Source organism: Hyperolius riggenbachi, chromosome 2 (assembly GCF_040937935.1).
Source record: "Hyperolius riggenbachi isolate aHypRig1 chromosome 2, aHypRig1.pri, whole genome shotgun sequence".
Classification (NCBI taxonomy): domain Eukaryota; kingdom Metazoa; phylum Chordata; class Amphibia; order Anura; family Hyperoliidae; genus Hyperolius; species Hyperolius riggenbachi.
The window spans coordinates 289,919,445-289,941,023 of NC_090647.1; the positions used below are offsets into that span (position 1 = coordinate 289,919,445).

Sequence of the window (21,579 nt, forward strand, 5' to 3'; positions counted from 1 at the left end):
CGAGATGCCCCCTAACACACTGGTATGTTTACTTTTGTGCGATTTTAACAATACAGATTCTCTTTAAGCCTGAAGTTTCACAAGACAAGGTCACCTGAAGGATTACAACCAGGTAAAAGGCTTAATTGATTAAAGTGGCTAAGAGAAACATTTTCTCAGAATTTGCCACATTGTTTGTTTCACCCTTTCCATAATTTTGAGGAAAGATGTAGTTCTCTTTCAGGATCCATTCCTACTTCAGGCACTTAAAGGACAACTGAAGAGAAAGGGATATGGAGGCAGCCATATTTGTTTCATTTTAAGCAATACCAGTTGCCTGGCTATGCTGCTTTTAGCCATAGAGCCTGAACAAGCATGCAACAGATCAGGTGTTTTTGACAATATTGTCAGATCTGACAAGATTAGCTGCATGCTTGTTTTTGGTGTTATTCAGACACTACTGCAGCCAAGTAGATCCGCAGGGCTGCCAGGCAACTGGTATCGTTTAAAAGGAAATAAATGTGGCAGCCGCCATATCACTCTCACTTAACTTGTCCTTTAAAGAAAATCATATATTTAAAGATTAATTACAAGAAAAGTCTTGATATTTGGCAATTTCACACAGTAATGGATCTCTACATCCTAAAGGTATTGCAAGCAGCTGTAAGAATATAGGACATTTTAGCAGTCTCTATTCTTAAAGGGATACTGTAGAGGGGTCGGGGAAAATGAGTTGAACTTACCCGGGGCTTCTAATGGTCCCCCACAGACTTCCTGTGCCCGCGCAGCCACTCACCGATGCTCCGGCCCCGCCTCCGCTTCACTTCTGGAATTTCAGACTTTAAAGTCTGAAAACCACTGCACCTGTGTTGCCGTGTCCTCACTCCCGCTGAGGTCACTAGGAGCATACGGCGCAAGCACAGATCATACTGGGCCTGTGCAGTATGCTACTGGTGACATCAGCGGGATCGAGGACACGGCAACGCAGGCGCAGTGGTTTTCAGACTTTAAAGTCTGAAATTACAGAAGTGACCCGGAGGCGGGGCCGGAGCATCCGTGAGTGACTGCACGGGCACAGAAAGTCTGTGGGGGACCATTAGAAGCCCCAGGTAAGTTCAACTCATTTTCCCCCGACCCCCCTACAGTATCCCTTTAAGAGGTACTCGCAATACCCCCAACCTTTTCCTCTCATCTCCCCTTTATTGCCCACCCCGCCTCTTCCTTTCATTGCTCCTCCTCTCTTTTTAGTTCCCCTCTTTCTTCAATTTCTACACTTTCCCCCATCCCTTCTCCCTCTTCCCCTCTTCACTGTCTCATTTCTCTCCATCTCTCCTCTGAAATTTGTGGTTTATTCCATTGATCTGTTGTTTGTAAACACAGTTCCTTCCATGAAGTGAGCATTCACTATGAAACACGTCAGTTACTTTGGGGGCTGCAACGAGCACTCGCAAGTAATTACTATTGTTATTAAGTCTGTTGATTAAAATGTTTTGTAAATCAGTAGTATTGATGATTATTGTCCACTCAATGAGGTTTAAGTTCCCAGCAGCATTTTACAGTCCACTTAGTTTACCTGTATGTAACGATTGTGGAATTCTCTCCGTGATCAGCGCACAAGGCGTGCTCTGACACGGCGGAAATCCTCCACAAGCGTATAATTTGCGGGAACCCAGCAAAAGGTGCAATGCACCTGTAGAGGGAAATTCCTGTCGGCAGGCGGAGCTGTGGAGTGCAGAGGAACAGCTCCTCTGCCCTGCCACAGACGCAAGACAGGAATTGTACGAAGGGAAGAAACGCAGGGCAAGATAGCCCTGAAAGAGAGAGATCAAAGCGACAGAGGGTATGTGTGTCCACCAAACTAGTCGTCACCCTGCGACGATGAACACACAACTGTCACAGGAGCCCTAGTGGCTGACCGCACTTAGCCTTCTAAACGGTGCCAGCGCACGGATCGTGCGAACTCTGGTCGCAGTCAATGCGCAGGAACCGTTAAGAATTAGCCGCAGACAACTCAGAAGGGAGCCTGTGAGACACAGGTAATTACAACGTCACCCACTGGTTCAGAGTAAACTGCCACCACCGCGGTTACCATGGGACCGTGGAGCCCACTAACTGACTGACTAGTCCTGCGAATAAAACGGTTAAACACACGGTATTCTGTCTAGCCAACAACAAACAAACAGTAGCGTATCTTCAGAGACCCGGGATCAGTTCTGTGTGTGCTGATAAGCAGGCACTATTGAATCTGGTACCCTTGAACTGGGCACATTCAACCCGCCTCCCCCTGGTGCTCCCCCAAGTGTATGAAGTACCTGGTGGTGGGTGGAGAGTCCGTCTCCTTCCGTGAGCGACAAGGCGGTCGTGGCAGGTTCATAGTAGGACACAAGCTTGCCCAAATCAGTCCCCAGCAACACAGGGACTGGGAGATCCTTCATAACCCCAACATCCCTTTCATGGATCCCTAATCCCCAATCCAGCTTCACTGTCGCGTGGGCTATGTGAAAAAGGGTGCCCTCTACTCCAGTAAGGGCAAGGGATCGGCTGGAGCTGATGCTCTCCTTTGGCACAAGGTGTGAGTGAACTAACGTGATGTCAGCTCCGGTGTCTCGAAATCCGGTGACAACTTTGCCGTTCACTCTAACAAGTTGCTGCTGGTCGGTTCGGTCGCGGATTTCCTTTCCGCGGGCAAACAGGACAAAATCTGATGATCCAGGCTGTGGTTCGCTGGCGGGTTGCCTCTGCTGTGGGTGAGGTGCAGGTGATGCAGATGATCCAGGTGCTGGTGGTGTCTGTCTCCGCTCCGGACAGTCGAATTTCATGTGTCCGGGCTGGCGGCAGTAGTGACAGGTGACCTCTCCAGGCGCTGCAGGCCTAGGTGCAGCAGCTGCGCTGGGTGGCCTCTGTGGCGGACGGCTCACAGGGGCAGGAGAGTCTGCCAGAGTATTGGGCTGACCTCCTCTCCAGCTGGATGGGACAGTTCTGCGGGTATCAGCCACCCGGGTAGTTGCAAAAGTCTCAGCAAGGTCTGCAGCGACAGTGGCTGAAGCCGGCCTGCGTTCTAACACAAACTGTCGTACATCAGCAGGGCAAATGTTCAGAAATTGTTCGAGGACTATCAAGTCCTCCAGGACTCCATAAGACCCCTTGGTGAGGCCCAGAGTCCACTGGCGGAGTGTGGTAAGCAAGCTGCTGACCACATCTCGGTACGAATCAGAAGACTTTTTCTGCCAGGCCCTGAACTTCTTCCGATAGGCTTCTGGCGTCAGCTGGTACTTAGTAATGATAGCGTCTTTTATAGCAGCATAATCATTATCCTTCTCCGCAGGCAATTCTGCGAAGGCATCAAGCGCTTTGTAGCGCAGCAAAGGTGTCAGATGTCTGGCCCACTGGTCTTGGGACAAACGATACTGATGGCATGCTTTTTCAAAAGACCGCAAAAACAAGTCAATGTCTGTGTCTTTCTCAATATTAGCAAATTTAAATTTTGCACTTACGGGTGCGGCAGCTCCTTCAGCAGGGAGACTGGGCGGTGAACTCCGGCTGGCCTGTTGAACTTTTGCCATGTTTAGCTCATGCTGTCCTTGGTGCTCCCGTTCTCGCTCAGCGGCATCCCTCTCCGCGTGGCGTTCAGCAGCAGCAGCAGCTTGCCGCTCCCGTTCCTCCCGCATTTGGCGCTCTGTCCGCGCTTCTGCAGATTGGCGCTCCTCAAGCATGTACTGCAGGTACTTGTCCAGGTCAGTGTCCATCAGCTTTTGTAATGCCTGCTGCATTAGCGGATCAGTACAAACGGACAGTCCAGTACTGGCCGGTTCCAGGCGAGTACTTTCAGAAACTCTGGGATTGGGGTCCATACTGACAGTCTCTGGCGTAACTGTTGCAACAGGGCCCGCAGGATGCTCAACCTCTGTACGCCTAGGATCTTCAGCCTCTGGTTCCCCTTGCCTTGAGTCAGATGGGGCAGCGTCTACCTCAGCAGACACATCCAGCTCCCGCGGTTGCTGGGTATCCCATTGAAACAAGTCATTTACCATGTCCTGTTTGTTCCTGCGGAGGGTGTCAATGCCCCGCAGCTGACAAAGATTTTCCAGGTCGGATATGGCCATGAGCTTGTAGTTCCCGGACATTTCCATGCCAAATAAAATAAAACTTTTGGGGAGGGGTACTGGCTACACAGTCTCTCTGTATATATAAAAAATATATTGCCTTCCAGCTACACCAACGAATTAGTTCGTTTCTCGATAGCGCTAGCGCTATCGCAGATACTTTCAGCACAACACAGGTCCCAACCGCTGCCTAACACTGTCACAGGAGCCCTAGTGGCTGACCGCACTTAGCCTTCTAAACGGTGCCAGCGCACGGATCGTGCGAACTCTGGTCGCAGTCAATGCGCAGGAACCGTTAAGAATTAGCCGCAGACAACTCAGAAGGGAGCCTGTGAGACACGGGTAATTACAACGTCACCCACTGGTTCAGAGTAAACTGCCACTACCGCGGTTACCATGGGACCGTGGAGCCCACTAACTGACTGACTAGTCCTGCGAATAAAACGGTTAAACACACGGTATTCTGTCTAGCCAACAACAAACAAACAGTAGCGTATCTTCAGAGACCCGGGATCAGTTCTGTGTGTGCTGATAAGCAGGGTAGCGGACAGTGAATGACTTGGAGAAAGTCGTTTATTCACGCAATAAAAATAATTAATATATACAGACAATTATTAAAATCACAATTATTAAAACAGTAATAGCCAGTATAAAAAAATAAAAGAAGGGAGAAAAATACTTAGTTCCTGGAAAGATGTCCTTTTTGTGGGAAAATCAGAGTTCTGGGTTTCAATCTGAGTTCAGAGTTCAGACCAGGTGGATGCCAGCATATCCTCAAGCTGGCACCTGATGAGTTCAAGATGTTTCAGTGTGGAGGACACTGAGTTTGGCTCCTCTGCCATTCTTATGCCCCTGATTCAGTAGGAGGGAGTGAGGGCGGGGGCGGGCCCACCCCCCCCCCCTTAGAACATGAGATGAGTCCTCCCCTTGTCCTGGGGGCCAGAAATCATGCCTTAACCATATATGGGCTCTATCTCACAGAGCCGTACAGGTCAGGGCAGATTTATTAATATTTTCAGGTCTGCCTCGATGTACCCAGCAGCCTGATACCAAACATGAGGGGTGGGACCCTTGTGGTATCAGCAGGGCACTTCCGAACTGCCTAACTGGCAGTCTTTCCCTCAGGATGGTCTGAAATTCCTTCAGAACCAGCACCGGGGTTTACGCTACACTTCCCCCACGTTTGGCGAAGCTGCCATCTCAGGAACCCCAGAAATATGACAGATCTGGGAAGTTATGGATATGCTATGAGACTCAGGTTATTCCCAGGCAAAGGCTCTTTGAAGTTTGGAGCAGCCAGCTAGGTGTCACCTCCCCCACTGGGAGGGAGCCAGCAGGTCTGGCTTCCCCCCAACTAGATTGCTTCTGCCATGGTGCTTGTCACCTTATACCTGATGGATGGGCCATCAGCACAGCTTGAAGCCAGGGACTCTCTGGGCCCAGGCTCATTAGCATATCAAAAGAGCCATCCAGCCTTTAGGATGGTGCTCTCTCTCTCTGCTAAGAAAAGGACTTCAGCTGCCCCTACACACTCAACCCAGATTGTATCGATTTGAAGCGCAATCGATGCAGGGAATCGAGTGCGATCGCTTTTTCTTCACGGGCGGTTCCAGGACGCGCCTGCGGCCCCGCAACCGTCCGTGACAACAACCATGAAGACAAAGTGAGAAGGCAATCGCCAGAGATGGTGATTGCTAACAGCAACACCAGACCGAATAAGCACAGATGAGGAATGTATGTATGTCCACCAATCTAGCCGCCACCCTGCGATGGCGGACACACAACAAAGGGAACCGAGTGAGAACGCAATCGCCTGAGAAGCGATTGCGAATGAGATTGAGCAAAGGGACAGATTGTATGTGTGTGCACCAAACTAGTCGCCAACCCGCGACGGTGCATACACAACAGCAGATATGAATAAGGAACGCAATCGCGAGAGAGGCGATTGCCAGAGGTGACACAAGGCTACAGCAAGGCAGAGCACGAGAGTAGCAAAGGCACAGCACATAATACAAAAAGGAGACAAGGAAAACAACAAACGCTAACTAAACGCGAACACCGCACTCATTTGCAACAGTACACGCGTTTATGCGCGGTCTCTGCGTGATAAGCACAACAGAGACAAGCATGCCTAACTAACCACCGAGAGACAAACATGAAACAGAGGACACGAGCGCTTGCTTAACGGTTACCTCACCGAGCCTCCAGCAAGCGTTCGTAGCAGACAAGACAGATACACGAAAACAGGAATAAGTGAGAGATAGGATCCACAGCACTAGCGCAAGGCGAGTGCGATCCAAGCTAGACAGGCAGATGAGATAGCTGGTAGCAACCGCTGCTCCAGCTATACTCCAAGAACAAAGATCAGAATTATCTCCTGTCGACCACCGCAGGGACAGGACAATCGCAACAGACAAACAAAACAGATATGAAATCCTAACTGCACTAGGGAACCTGCCTAGTGCAGTCCCAGGAATTACTCTAAGCTAATCTTCAAACAATGAGCAAGGCTGACACTTCAGGAGTGTTACACAGGACTAACCCTTATGACCAGCCCAGATCTGTGATATCACATGGTATATATAGAGCAAGCCTACAAAGGATGTGGCTAGGGAATCTGCATGACAAATGTATGCAAATTCCTCAGCAGCAAGCTGCCAAACTGACAAAAGGTCTCTCTTCCAGAGACCTGCAGAATGCAGACCTGAACAGTGGTCAAAAAACTGCCTGCTTGCGCAGGCAGCCGAGCGGATCCTCACACTGTAATATTTCTATTAATAAAGTGTAAGGTAGTTCTTGACTAGTTGTTGAATAAATGGCTTTAAGAGAACTCACTTTGTATATAAACAATGCTTCCACGATGCTTCCCCGCGACAAGGGCCTTGCAAGTCTGTGAAGACTTGCACAGTAGACGAGATGCGCCAGAAGTATCCAAATCGCGACAATGTCGATGCAAAGGCTGCAGTGCATTGCCGCATGATCCATGCCTACCACACAAATGATGCAGCAATGCAATCAATGGGTGACACAGCAAGTGTGCACGATGGGAGCGCAGTGCAACCCAGCGCTCATCAGCATATCGAAGGGAATCCCAATGACATACTTCCTGCCCAGCAGGGAGTACGTCACTAGTGAGGAGGCGGGCCTATGCATATGACTGTCACCGCACCGTGGCGCAGGGTCATATAACGGCTAAATTCTGCGGTGTGATGCAGTGCTTGCACCGCATCACACTGCAAGTAATAGGTGTACAGCTGACCGTATAGGGACAAGTGCTAATATAGAAAACAAACAAATCCAGTTCAATGATGGTAAATGGGCTGAAGCTTTTACTGAGTTGGCAAATTTCCCCTGTTCCTCTCTGCCCCTGATGAAATTGCATAGGAATAAACTGTAGGCATGGGTTAACATGCACTGGGCAACAGATAAGCCTGGCAGAAATAATTGATCCTACAAGGTTTATTCATTTGCAAATGGTGATTTCTATGACTGTACAACGTAAAGTGCTTGTTTTCTTTCAGGGTTTTATTCTGAAGATTAACCAGTTTGAAGTCTTTATTTGAGCATGTATCATTTGTTTATCTGCAGCTGCCTTGGAAAATGAATGAATAAATAAATACCTCGGCCTTTAGGTGACATCCACCTACACACACTTCACAGCTGATGTAAATTCTAAAGAATTCCAAAGAATTTAATTAATAAGTAACCATTTGCTGAGATACCCACACAGCGTTTACATTCTGCTAATGAAAGCTCACTTGGCTACAAAAAAAGAAAAATTACACAAACATATGTTTTTGCAGAGCACCCATATTAACATTAAATGCAATCAATTTAACATTTTATAATGAATATTTCTATTAATAGTTGCCATTTTGAAAATGTTAACCAATGACAAATGTTATAATCACAGGTCACCTCCAGGCACAGATCTAAATATAACAGCTGAATATTTACTAAGCAGAGAGCCCACATGAAGCGTGTGTAGCTAAAAATCCTGTTTTAACAATCTGATCACATGACCAGAAGCAGCTCTGAGGAAGGCATCAACATCAGGGTTTGTTTCTAAAATGCAAATGCAATAGGTATAACAATAGTGTTACTAAATTGAATACTATAAGCTGCTTGAACCCAGTGACAGAACCAGTCAGCATGTGCCCCCTCCTTGCACATTCTTTAGCACTGGGCAGTGTGTGCCACTTTATGTCACTCTGCTACAGATACTCCCACTTTTTTTGCTCGAAGAAACAAGAGATTCCTGTGAAACCCATTGCAAATTGGAGTTTTTACATCTTAATTAGAAGCAGTAGAGTGTTGCACTGTGTTAGCCATTAGTACGTCTTAATTAAAACTGTTTTGAAAAACTAAATATCAGTGTTTTATACCTGGAGGTATGTTCACCACTACCTTCATTTTAAACTGAATTGTAGTGTATCTTATTCTGTTGGTGCCTCGGTACAACAACATTGCATTATACTGCCCACCCTTGTGTTACCCCTATCTTCTTGATCCTACGGTTTAAATCCCACGGGGCTTGTTCTCTGCATCTGCCGATACAGGGGTTGCCTTTGAGGCAACCCACCTTTGTGAGTACCTCTTTTTCACATTATTTCATTCACACAATGACACATATGTACACGCTACATTGGACTGTTTATCCTCTTATCCCATTTTCCACTCATGACCATTTGAGAGGTGCTGCTGATCTACACTTTAGCACAATGTCTGTAATCATTATATCCTTAAAAGAACCTCACTTTTTAAGGCAGGGAACACACTTGACTTTCAATTTTCTGCGCTCGTTTTTCTGCATACTTTTTCTGCACACCAAGTGTGTTTCCATGCAGGAAAACGTGCGCATTTTTTCACAGTAGCTGATGTAATTGATAGAGAAAACTGACAAAGTGTGCAGAGTCATCATGCAGAATGTCATTTTTTTTTCTGCTTGCGAACAACAAATTAAGTGTGTACTAGCCCATTGATTAACATGAGTTCTCAGAAAACAGTCAAGTGTGTTCCCTGCCTAAAAGAATTGTTGCTATTTACATTCGCTGGTATTTCATCAATGATACCACTTCAGTCAGTGACATCACTGACCATGTATATTAATAATGTCCTTCTATGGTCATGAATTTTAACAAGAGAACCCCAGCATGAGTATAAACATACCTAGCAGCAGAGACTTCTGCAAGATGAGGATTAAAGATGAGTACCTGCCACTTCTGGATCACAACTATAAACAATATTTCATCCAGAAGTGAAGATACAAGCAGAGGAATGAGGAAGAAAAATACATTTAAAAATAAGATAAATGTTACTTTAGAAGCCATACTTTCAGTTGTGTAACTTTCTTAATTTAATTTTGGATTCATGGTCTGCTCATAAATGGGTAAAGGGTCTGGAGAAGACACTTGTACTTATTAACATAAGAGGCAATTGGAAAGCACTCTCTTAGAGCCTATTTCCTCTGGTTCAGAATATACAGTGTTTCCCTGCATGCAATTAGAGTGGGGAAGCACTGCCTAATCCATTAATAGGCTTGCTGTCCAAATTGCATGCCGACGCGTTTCGAAATTACATGCTGCAGTTTACTACAGCACACATCCAAATACCCATAGGGATGCACACTTGCAACACTGCTAGTGCCAGCATGCATCCAGCAAGATGCACGCCTGCATAGTGGAAATCATCCCTACATTCAAAGCTAGATTGCATCTGGGGGGAGGAGGGTTATTACTATTTTTTTTTTTTTTTACTAATCTCAGGCATAAGCAGTTCTGCTGTCACACAAGAAAAGCATTGCTATACTATGTGTTGAGAGTCTGCTTACTGCAGGTGAAAAAACAGTCTCTTATCCTTACAAGGGAAACACATCCATAGGCTTGTAATGAAGTGAATTATTTTTCTCTTCTGCATAGATATCTGCACACCAGCATAACAACTCATTTAATAGTTCCAATCCTTCTTTAGATCATTGTAAAATTGAAGCATTACTCCTAGCCATTGTTAAATTTACTGAAGGAGTAGAATGAAAGAAAGCCCAGTCTCATTATAACCGTGCTTTAATTAGCTGGTAAAACTATTTTGTGCTTGATGGCATGCACACAATTAATTCCACACATTGACCGTATTAATATTTAATCTGCTCATTCCTCCTCTTATTCTTCCCTCTCTCTTTTTCTCTTTACAGACTGAAATTGAATAAACACATACGACTTTGCACCAACCTATGTTCAGTTTCATCAACTTTAAAAGTATATATTATTTTAAAGGAGGAAAATCATTGCTTAGCATGGTGTTGGAATGGTAAAACTTGACAATGATGATGATGGATTGATTAAAACTGCTACTAGAGATGAGCTGACATTTTGTGGGAAATTCACTCAGCAACAAAAATTCCTGCTTATTCTCCTGGTGAAAACACGCAATTTTATACGTTGACCTCTGTGGAGGGAAATGCCACCATTTTGTAAAATAGGTGAATAGCTATAACTTTCAGTTATCTGCTCTAATTTCCTAAGAAAGCCTAAAGGTGGCCACACACCATACAATTTTTTAAATATCTGTTCAATTTAAGAATTGCAATCAATTTTTCTGACTGATTGTAACAAATTAAAAAAATATGACCAATGTACCACACATCTATGTTCAATTTTTCCCCAATTATGATAAAATGATTGGAAACTCTGAGAAAATTGCTAGGGTGTGTATATTATTAAACTTACAATCCAACACACACCATACAATCTTTAGAGAAATTGAACAGAAATATCTGGCATTCCGGATTGATTTAAATCGAAAAAAACGGGAATTCTGATCGGATTTTTCAGTCGAATGAAAAAAAAGCTTTCGATTTTTTCGAGAGATACGATCGTTTTCATCGAATTGCTGTAAAATCGGATCATCTTATTGTATGGTGTGTGGCCACCTTTAGAATCCTAAAAGCGCATTTTGATAGGTTGGTGTCTCTTGTACTGAAAATATTAACCGAAACCTAAAGTGACAGACATATGGATGCTACCATTTCCATTAGCCGTTAGTGTTTGATCGGTCACCCACCTGCAATAAGCATGTGACCAGGGAAGTCCCAACACCTGAACTGCATTGTTTTTCTAGGTCAGTGACAACTGATCCCCAGACCAACAGCTAATTGCTTTTTTTTATAATGAAGTTAGTAAGTTGGGCTCAGCACTCTTTTTTTTGCAGCACTAAAGCCCCAACCCCTGGGGTGCATAAAATATACATAGAGCTTGTGTCTACCCTTCATATCTGCCGGTGCTTTTCCCTGCACATTCTAGAGCCCCCTCCTCCCCCCCCCCAAAAAAAAAATGATTCACAAAATGTGCAGTGTGTTGCTCATTACTATTTGATATTTTATTTATTTTATGTGCATTATACTGCATATGCATTAAAGATGTGGATGGTGTGAGGCTGAGCAAGGGCTTTAAGGGACAATTGAAGGGGGAGGGATATGAAGGTGCCATATTGCCATATTTAATTCCTATTAAATAATACCAGACCAGTTGACTTGCTCTCATGAATCAGCAGTGTCTGAATCACCCTTAGCATCCAGCTAAAGGTGGCCATACATGATACAATAAAATGATTACATTTTATGGTAATTCGATAAAAACAATTGGATCTCATGAAAAAAATTGCAAGCTGTTTTTTCATTTGACTGAAAAATCCGATCGGATTTCCAGTTTTCTTCGATTTTTATCGATCCGGAATGCCAGATATTTTTCAGCAATCTTTCTAAAGATTGTATGCTGTGTGTTAGATTGTCAATTTATTAATTTACACACCCTAGCAATTTTGTCAGAGTTTCCAATCATTTTTATCATAATTGGGGAAAGATTGAACATACATGTGTGATACATTGGTCATATTTTTGAAATGTTCCAATCAGTCAGAAAAATTGATTGCAATTCTTAAATTGAACAGATATTTAAAAAATGTTATGGTGTGTGGCCACCTTAATGCAGTCAAAATTAAGTCAAACATCTGACCTGCATGCTTATTTAGGGGCTATGGCTAAAAGAATTAGGCCATGGTCACAGTAGTGCGTTGCGGGGCAGCACAATGGTTGCTCTGTAACGCAGCTCGTCGCACTGCAATGCACCATATGTGACATTCACAGTTCAGTGAATGCATTGCGGTGCAAGGGAGTGTGGTATAATGCAGTGCATTATGGCAACACACACACATTAATGGTTGTGGTGGAGGATACTTTTCATTGACTGTATGCTTCAGTGTATGCGACACAACGAGTGGGTAACGTGCGAAACCGCTTCCCCGATTTATTTCCTGCTGTCAACGAGAATAACTCTGTGGATTCGGTGCAAAAACCGCGCTAGTGGAAACGGGCCTTATATGCGAAGGTCCAGTGATAGAGAAAATTAGCATCTCATCTATTAAATTCTGATTACAACCAACACAAGTCAATTATTAAAAACTACAAAGCAATATGTAAATCAAGCATTAATTTTGACCTAAAGCTGTAATTTCGCCCCAAAATCATACACAATTTTTTTTTATCTTAAAACTACCTAGCACCAGCAGAGTAAACCCTCAGCATGATAAGCACTATCTATCTCCATCAGATAAAGTCTGATAACCTCTGCTGTCACAGTTGATTAGGCAGGTGTTACCTGACTGAAGCTGCTGTATATGAAATGTGACTGTGCTGTCACTCACCAAATCCCACCGGTAAAGAGATCTTCCAGGTGCAGTCCAAATTGCTGGGATAGTTTCCTGGGAATCCAGGACTCAGAATGACACCTTCCATGTCTTCCGTGACTCCTCCACACTGAGCTGAGGATGGACAGAGGAAACATCAATGTGTTACAGGCAGTCATTTACTAGAATCAGTGGAGTGGCAATCTACAGTAACTGTGGAGAAAACTCCATCAATAAAATAAAATAAAATCTGCAAATATAGTAGCCTGAATTTATACTGATTCACCAACCATTCAGGAACCTTACATAATTTGATATTACTCACTTGTAGCCTGCAAGCTATAACCTCCTAATACCAAAAACTGGTTTTTAATAATTTACTTTTTAAAATGAAATATGTAAATATATTTTTGTAAGATAGCCAGAGGAATCTTTTTTTTTATTATTAAAACTGCATTGTACACTTGAAGATTAAATGTAAAACAAAATGCATCTATATAAATCTGTTTAAAATAAAAACTAAAAACTGTGCTGAATGGCATCATCACACCCAACAAGCATCCAAAAATAAGTGTCTGATAACTGGCATGAGGCTCACAGGGGATCAAAAACATGAACAAATTACACAGCGAGTATCAATCATTTCTTGATGTAGCTTCTATTTTAAAGAGACTCTGTAACACATTTTTCAGCCTTATTTCTTCTCTCCTATAAGTTCCTATACCTGTTCTAATGTGGTCTGTGTTACTGCAGCCTTTTCTAGTTGCACAGTGGCTGTGTTATCTCTGTTATATGATCTAATATTCTCTCTTCTGTCGGCTCTGTCGGAGGAGGCTGGAATGTGTGGAATGTGCTGCACTGCTTGTCATTGGCAGAAGCTATACACACCCTCTCCAAGCTCTGTATGAGACTGAGCTACTCTCAAGCCTATCACACTCTAGTTAGAAGCCACGTCTTTTGTTTGTAAACACTGCCTAAAAATGGCAATTACAAGCCAGGATTGCAGCAGGGAGTGGCAGAAACAGCACAGAGGGGCCCAGGAGAACATAATGAATATAATGGTATGCTTTTTATTGTAAGAGTACAGATTCTCTTTAACTACTCACTTTTCAATGTCTTGGTTTATCATTTCCCCTACTACTTTCAGTAAACTTCCTCTTTAACAACCATATAAAAAAGACCAATCACCCTGGAGATAAACCACTGCTGACAAAATGCAATTAGTTCCAGTGATATTATTATTATTGATTTATAAAGCGTCAACATATTCCGTGGCGCTGTACAAAGTAAGAACAAACATGGGGTACATAATAATACAGACAAATGGAATACACCAATATACAAAATACATAATTGGTGACGAAGTGCAGAATCGATACAAAATACAGAATTGGTAATGACAGTGACGAAAGTAACATGATGAATAAATGTATAATGAATTCCAAGACACAAAGAGGGGAGAGAGCCCTGCCCTTGTGAGCTTACAATCTAAGGGAATAGGGAGGAAACGAGAGGTGGGGTAGTATACAATAAGCATACCTAGAGGCAGTGTGTTTTAGGATATCTAGTAGGAGTGCAACTTGGCCTTAGAACAAAGGGGAAGTGGCCTAAGGTACTGTGTTTGCTTATTGGAACAAGTGAGTATTGACAGAGCATTTAAAGGTAACAAAGGTTGGAGAATGACAGATGTGTTGTGGGAGGGCATTCCAGAGGAGCAGTGAAGCACGTGCAAAATCTTTGTATACGTGAATGCGAGGAGGTAATTCTAGAGGAGGACAACAGCAAGTCCTGTGCAGATCTGAGATTACGATTGGGTTGGTATCAAATTAGTGAGGAGATGTACAGAGGAGAGAGATTGTGAAGAGCTTTGTAGGTTAGGGTTAAGTGTTTAAACTGGATCTTCTGGTTAATTGATAGCCAATGTAGAGCTTTGACAGAGAGGGGCATCAGAAAAAGAACAAGAAGAAAGATGAGTCGAGCAGCTGAGTTTAGTACAGGCTGGAGCTGGGCCAGTCTGTTAGTTGGTAGTCCACAACGTAGTATGTTACAATAGTCCAACCAAGATATTACAATTGCATGTATTTACATTTTAGTTGTGTCTTGAGTGAGAAAAGGTCAGATGCGAGATATGTTTTTGAGTTGGAAATGACAGGAGCTAGTTAGGGAGTGGACATGAGGAATAAAAGACAGAGATGAGTCAGATATTATGCCTAAGCGCCGTGCTTTGTGAACTGAAGTTATGGGAGTGTTATTAACATTTATTATTTTAGGCAGAGTGGTGGACAGAAATGATGGAAATGACTAGTTCTGTTTTACTCATATTAAGTTTTAAGAAGGGGGGGGGGGGAATAAAGGAGGATATAGCACACAAGCAGTCAGGAACACGTGTGAGGAGGGAGTACAGGTCTGGGTACAGTTGTGCAGCTTCTGAATATAAGTGGTTTTGAAACCCAAATGAGTTGATTAAGTTGCCAAGGCTGTGCATGTAGATGGAAGAGAGAAGGGGGCCAAGGACAGAGCTTTGATGTACCACCAGAGACAAAGGATGAGGAGAAGAGATTTCTGTCCACCACTCAAAGGATGAGGAGAAGAGATCTGATCTGAGTAAGAGACTGTGAAGGTCTTTCTAGAGAAATAGGAAGATAACCAGGAGAGAGCGACACCCTTTATGCCTACAGATGAAAGTATCTGTAGGAGTAAGGTGTGGTCAACAGTATCAAATTCTGTTGACAGATCAAGAAGGATCAGTATGGAAAAATCAACTTTGGATTTAGCTGTAAGAAGATCATTGGCCACTTTAATAAGAGCTGTTTATGTGGAGTGGTTAGTGCGAAAGCCAGACTGGAATTGATCAAGCAGGGAGTTAGCAGATAAATAATGGCTTAGTTCATCATGTATATTATGTTGTTCAAGTAATTGTCTTGGGTTAAAATTGTTCTTTTATAAAAACAAAGCAAAGTTTTTGACTGAAGCTCAGCTTTAACCAAACATTTTCTGCTCCTCTGCCTTCTTGCCCCTCCTTTTTTCTTCAATTTTGCACAGAGTTTGTATGTTCTCCCTGTGTCTGTGTAGGTTTCCTCCAGGCACTCTGGATACCTCCCACATCCCCAAAAAATTAGAGATAAGCTAGTTGGCTTCCCTTCAAAACTGGCCCTAATCTATGATGGACATACGACTATGATAGGGACAGTTAGTGACAAGACTATGTACAGTACTTTTTAAAGTGCTGTGGAAGATGTCAGGGCTATATGAATACTAAATAATAGTCGCTTCCTACACCTCATTTCTGCCCCCCACCACCATCCTCTTCCTTTAACTTTTCTTCATCCATCACCTTCTCTTCCTACTTCTTCCTCTCCTCTTCCTGATCACCATCAGTTTTTCCTAGCCTATCAGCTTTGACACCAAGCTTTATAGACTAATATATTGATTTATGAGATCATGTTACATTGGCTTTGCCTTCTTACACCCCAAGCTCCAATCTGTGTAACAAGATGGCTTTGTGATACGTTTAAACTGCTACATTCTATTTGTTGTGGTGTCTAATTGTGTCCACCCTTCCCAACTGAACAACCCATATGTGTGCCTCTAAACATACATGCATCAAGTATGTACTGTCATTTGGACACTGGCAAGAAAACATTTAAAAAATTGATGCATGAATGAGCTATTGTTACTACATTGTAATCAGTGTATATTTTTTAATGGTGTGGATTCTCTGGCAGATTATTCACCATAAATGCACCGCTGAAGAGCCATTTCATTCCTATGTACCAAGATGTACATATATTGATGCACTACAACATTAATGAGGCACTGTCGTGACATACAGTAGAATGTAGTACAATAAATTATTTAGAATACCCACTTTTATGCTAATCATCCTGGTTCCAGCACCAGAACACGCTTATGTATATATATTGCTGTATATTGGTATGTACACAGTACGTAGCCCTGCCCTTCTAGTGATGTCACAGCTGTTTAGCCATCCAGAAGTCTCCTTCCTCTGAGAGTAAACAAACATTCTGCAGAGATGCACTTGACAGCACTAAAGATGTTGCGCCCAGTGATACAATACAATTCAGAATGTAAATCAGAGTGAAGAAAGTGTGAGGAAAAAATTTACAATGAACACTGACTAAATCATTTCTAAATGGATATTGTAATAAATAAACGATTTTATTCATTACATTATTTCAGTAGATCTCCTCTTTAAGTAGATGGCTCACTAGAAAATTTTGTGCTAAACATATGTATTATTCTTGGGTAATCTGCAATACTAGATGCTATTTTATAGCTTAATCCAATGAAAAAGTGGTTTTAATTATTTTGTTTGAACTTGTGGAACCTATTCATACTACATGTTATATTCCTTATAACTCGTTAAAAATTATTTAGCACACTCCGACCTCTCGCCTTCATCATGGCTTAAGGTATGAAGTGCTTCACTTCAATACAATCTTTTAGACTGTGCACTTTTTTTTAAAGGTAATTATATTAAGATTTATGTTGTTGATAATGTCATACCTAAGTAAAGTACTATTATTTGTTAAAATTTACTTATAATTAGAACATTTTAAAACAACATTTTTAAAGAAAAAACTAATTATCTCTTATTTCATTTCATTTGTAATAGCCTTTATTGCTGTAAACATGACTATTTTTTAATAAACTGTTTATTGCTTTTTATTTGTTTGAATTACAATCTTCGAAGAAGCAGAAATAAGGATTTTACAATAGACAATTAGACACCCTGTTCCATGCTCACACATGCCTAAGACCAAGATCTAAAAGAAAAAGTGCATTTATCCAATTTACAATTTTGTACTTAAACCATATCTGCAGCTGCACCTTTGGAAATATGAAAGATCAAAGTGCACTAACACCCAACAGGCGCATTTAAGTAAGGTTCCTCATTAGCTTGCAAACTTTGTATCTCAGTAATTTCATGGTAAATGTGTGAACAAAAGGCTATGGTGATAGTGTCAAAGAAGGAGAATGCATTCAGTGGTAACCTCACACTATGCAAGAAATTGTTGTACGTACATCAAATAATAGAAAATCATGCAGTGAAGTCTTATTTTAAATATATACTGTATGTCTGCAGTATAAAGGATATTGAGAGCGATTCACTAAAATTAACGCACACAAGTAGTGCAGGATAAAATTAGCGCTTGCACGCTACACTCAGTCCTGGCAGCATTGCGTGCACTATGAAGTTATGTATGATCCTTACAAATGCCATGCGATATCCTGTAGCGTAACCTTGATTTTTTCACTAGTGCTGAAGCTACTATGTTAATTAACACAGGAACAACTATCCATTAACAGGGGAAGTGACTTCACCACCATTTGTCATCAATTTAGCATGTTTGCCTAAATAGTTTGGAGATAGTACAGTCTCAACCAGGCACTTCTAAAATAGAAAATGTGTTCAGCTGAAGCTACCTTATGTTTCTTTTTGGATAGACCATAACCTGAATAAATGAGCCTTCACAGAAGTAGTGCTTGAAGCTGTATACACATAATAGGGTTTTTGTTTGCCCGAGATGATCTTTCTTCATCATCATGGTTGAAAATGTAGCATTAGTATGGATGTCTGTGATATTGTTGGCCTTTCCATAAGTGATTTGTCACACTGGTTAGTCTCGGGTGACCATCACTGTAGCTGCTACAGCAAGGCTGCTGGCCATGAAGTCTGTACAAAAACTTCCTAAATTGTCACCTGAAACTATCAGGATCAATATTTTCGCCATAATCTAGCATCTACTTGACTTTACTCTAGGGATCTTTTTCCAGCTAGCTAGTACAGCAAATATACACAGTTATGTTCAAAGTAAAAATGCAAATACCATTTTTGCACTCACACAGCTCAAGTATTTTCTTGCAGTGCAATATTAATAGCAAAAGGTTTGGCCGGAGCATGCATTAAGCAATATGTGATAACAATAACGTGGACCACATACAGTTGGAATTGTAGAATATCTGTTGACTTAGATCATCTGTGTAATTCCGGTAAAGGTCATTGGTGTTTGCACATTGTATTGGAGACTTATTTATCCCAGCACCTGCTGGATTTAGAATACATAGACAGAGCAGATGACTTCAACATGCAGACCTGTTGCCATCCATAGATATGTTACAGGCAACCTCAGAAATGTAATTGGAGTATTATTTGCGTCTATAATCCCTCATGACGTCTGGAGAGGACGTATGCATTTTGTTATTATTTGGGTGATCTATTGCTACAAAATAATGTGCGAGTGTGTTCAATTTCCTGCAAGCAAGGATAAATTAGATAGAATCACTGCATTTTACAGGACTTTAGTAAATCAGTCCTTCAGTAAATGCTTGAGAATGGAGCATTTTACAATGAAGAAAAGCAAAAAAATCATGTCAACATAAACAGATAATTCACAAAGCAAAAATCAAATAAAAATATTTGTACTAATTTGGAAATGACAGTGGGGTAGTTTGTGCTTTTTCTATGTGAAGATCAATTCAGCTTCTTTTCAACCATACCATTCAGGGGCCCCTATTAAATTAACTTTTCTCCTGAGTTTTCTCACAGGAGATGTTTTATATCCAACCAATAAAACATCTAGTGATTACACATAATGGTAATTTGCAATGATGATGCGAAATCGTAGTGCTAAATTTTGGGAAAAATCAATATTAATTTTGTTTGTAACCGAAATCAGGAACCGTAATTTTGCAATTTTGTGCCAACTTAAGTGGTTAATAACAAAGCAAAAAAATAATTTTACAAAAACAGATTTCAATATGCAAAGGAAAAATATTTTTTAAACTGTTATTTTTCAGGGTTTAAAAACATTTTCTCCCTACTCCCCTTAAAGAGGAGCTGTCAGCCATACTATCTCAGAAAAAGAACCCACATATATAAGTAGATAAATACTTGCTCTACTTACATAACATATGTATTGCACTGTCCATGCTTTGATTTTAGTGATTTTTCTACAGTAAAGAAAGAGAAAAGCCTTCTTAGCATTTCCCATTTTAAGTGTGGCTATTTTGAAGCCTATCCTGATATAATTTCCCCCCTTACTCTCCTCTGCCTAATTTGCCCGCCTTCACTATAGAAAGTGCATTGTCTCAGCATGAGAAATATTGGCCAACCAGAGAGGAACAGAGGTGTAGGAGAGGAAAAGGGTTTCAGCCAATCAGGCTGCATTAGTTATGTCTGAGGGGGAAATAGAGAAGCAAAAAAGGATAACCCAGCATGCCCTGCAACTTCCTTTTTGCATACTAAATTCTGTGTGTACCAAATAAGAGTCAGGCAAACTGGAGAATGATCATTTATCAACAAGAAAGTAATTAATAGTGATTTTTAACTTTTGGATTGCCTGGTTAGCTTCCTTATTACTTGTTTACCAGATAAAAATAAAAAATAGATTTTTGATTTTATGCCCGACATTTACTCTTTAACATACATAGCAATTTTGGTGATGATAGCATTTATTATTAACCACTAAATTTGGCACAAAATTACACAAAATTATGAATAGATTACACTGAATCAACTGACTTTCCAAATTGTAATTACGTATTGGCATAATTTTGAAAATGTACAAAATTTCATACAACTGTAATTAGCAAATTACGATCATCACTACACTAAAAACATCTTTTAAGCCCCAAGCCAACAAGAAAATATTCAAAATAAGTTTGATGTTACTTATTTATTATTTATTATCTACTTTTTAATATGTTTTTTAATACCTTTAAATACTTTTTCAGTTGTAAGGTGCTGAAACATTATTTTGTAGAGGAGAAGAAAATGTATCTGCTTGGTGAAAACTCAGGAGAAGTCAACTGAATTGGGGCCAAACTGGCAGTTGTAAAATTTGATGTAAAACAAAAGTTATCAGATTAATTTGAGATTTGAAGTGAAATGTATTTTGTTGTATCAGTTTCTACATACCTATACAGAGTGGGGGAGGATAATTCCAGCGCCTTACTGTGCCCGGCATACATGAGATATGGGAATGGCCCTGAAAAAAGAACACAACAATTTTTAAGAAAAGCTAACAACTCTTAAAATACTGTCTTCAAAAATGCCACTGGAGATAAAGTGATAGCTTCAAGAAACCTGCAGTATGATGAATGTGGAGTTTGGAAAGGGTTCATTGCTGACTCTGATGTGTGCTTGTTGCAGGTGTGTGACCTATAGACTACAGTGCCTAAATGGTCAGCACAACAGGGATCTTTGAAGAAGAAATAATATAGTAGACTTCATATTACTCTCAGGTTACCTTTAAAGCATCTTGCATTATATAGAATGGTAATGGATAAAACCAGTTACTGCTTTTTGTGTCTCACTGGGGAGAATTCCCCTTACTCCTTTCCTAAAGAAGTAACAAAAATAATTTAAATCCAAGAAGAAGGGTAGTCCAACATTTTGCACTTGCCACTTATACAAGTGTTCATTGGGAGAACCAACATTTTTTGGAACTCACCTATCTTTCTGTTCCACCAGCAAATATCATAGGAACAAGAAAAGATGCAAAATCTCTCCAATAAGGATGAACAGTGCGAAAAAAAACTTGAAAAGTTCTAATATGTCCCCTTGTTTTTGAAAAAGCAAATCTTAGAGAAGAATAATAATGACAATCATTTTTTCAGGATACCCATTTTCTCCTTAGTTAACCTGTTTTCAGCTCCTTATATTTATGTATTGTTAAATATTGGTATGTAACCTTGCCCTCTCAGTGAAGTTTAGCTTATGCTGTGATGTCATGCAGCCTTCTCCTCCAGAGCACTCTGGATATCATGTGATTTTCTTGCTCACTTCACAAAG

At 41.4% G+C, this 21,579-nt stretch overlaps 1 protein-coding gene across 5 annotated transcripts in view; it reads right to left on the minus strand.

Annotated features, from left to right (window-relative positions):
• The window catches only part of CSMD2 (CUB and Sushi multiple domains 2), a 1,291,405-nt gene that overhangs the window by 147,007 nt on the left and 1,122,819 nt on the right, over positions 1–21,579 (minus strand). For all 5 annotated transcript variants that reach the window (XM_068268938.1, XM_068268934.1, XM_068268936.1 and 2 more), the window contains 2 exons: positions 20,704–20,773; positions 12,780–12,896 (listed from right to left, as the gene is read on the minus strand). In XM_068268938.1, coding sequence (XP_068125039.1) covers positions 12,780–12,896; positions 20,704–20,773 — 187 coding nt within the window. The remainder of the gene's footprint in view (positions 1–12,779; positions 12,897–20,703; positions 20,774–21,579) is intronic.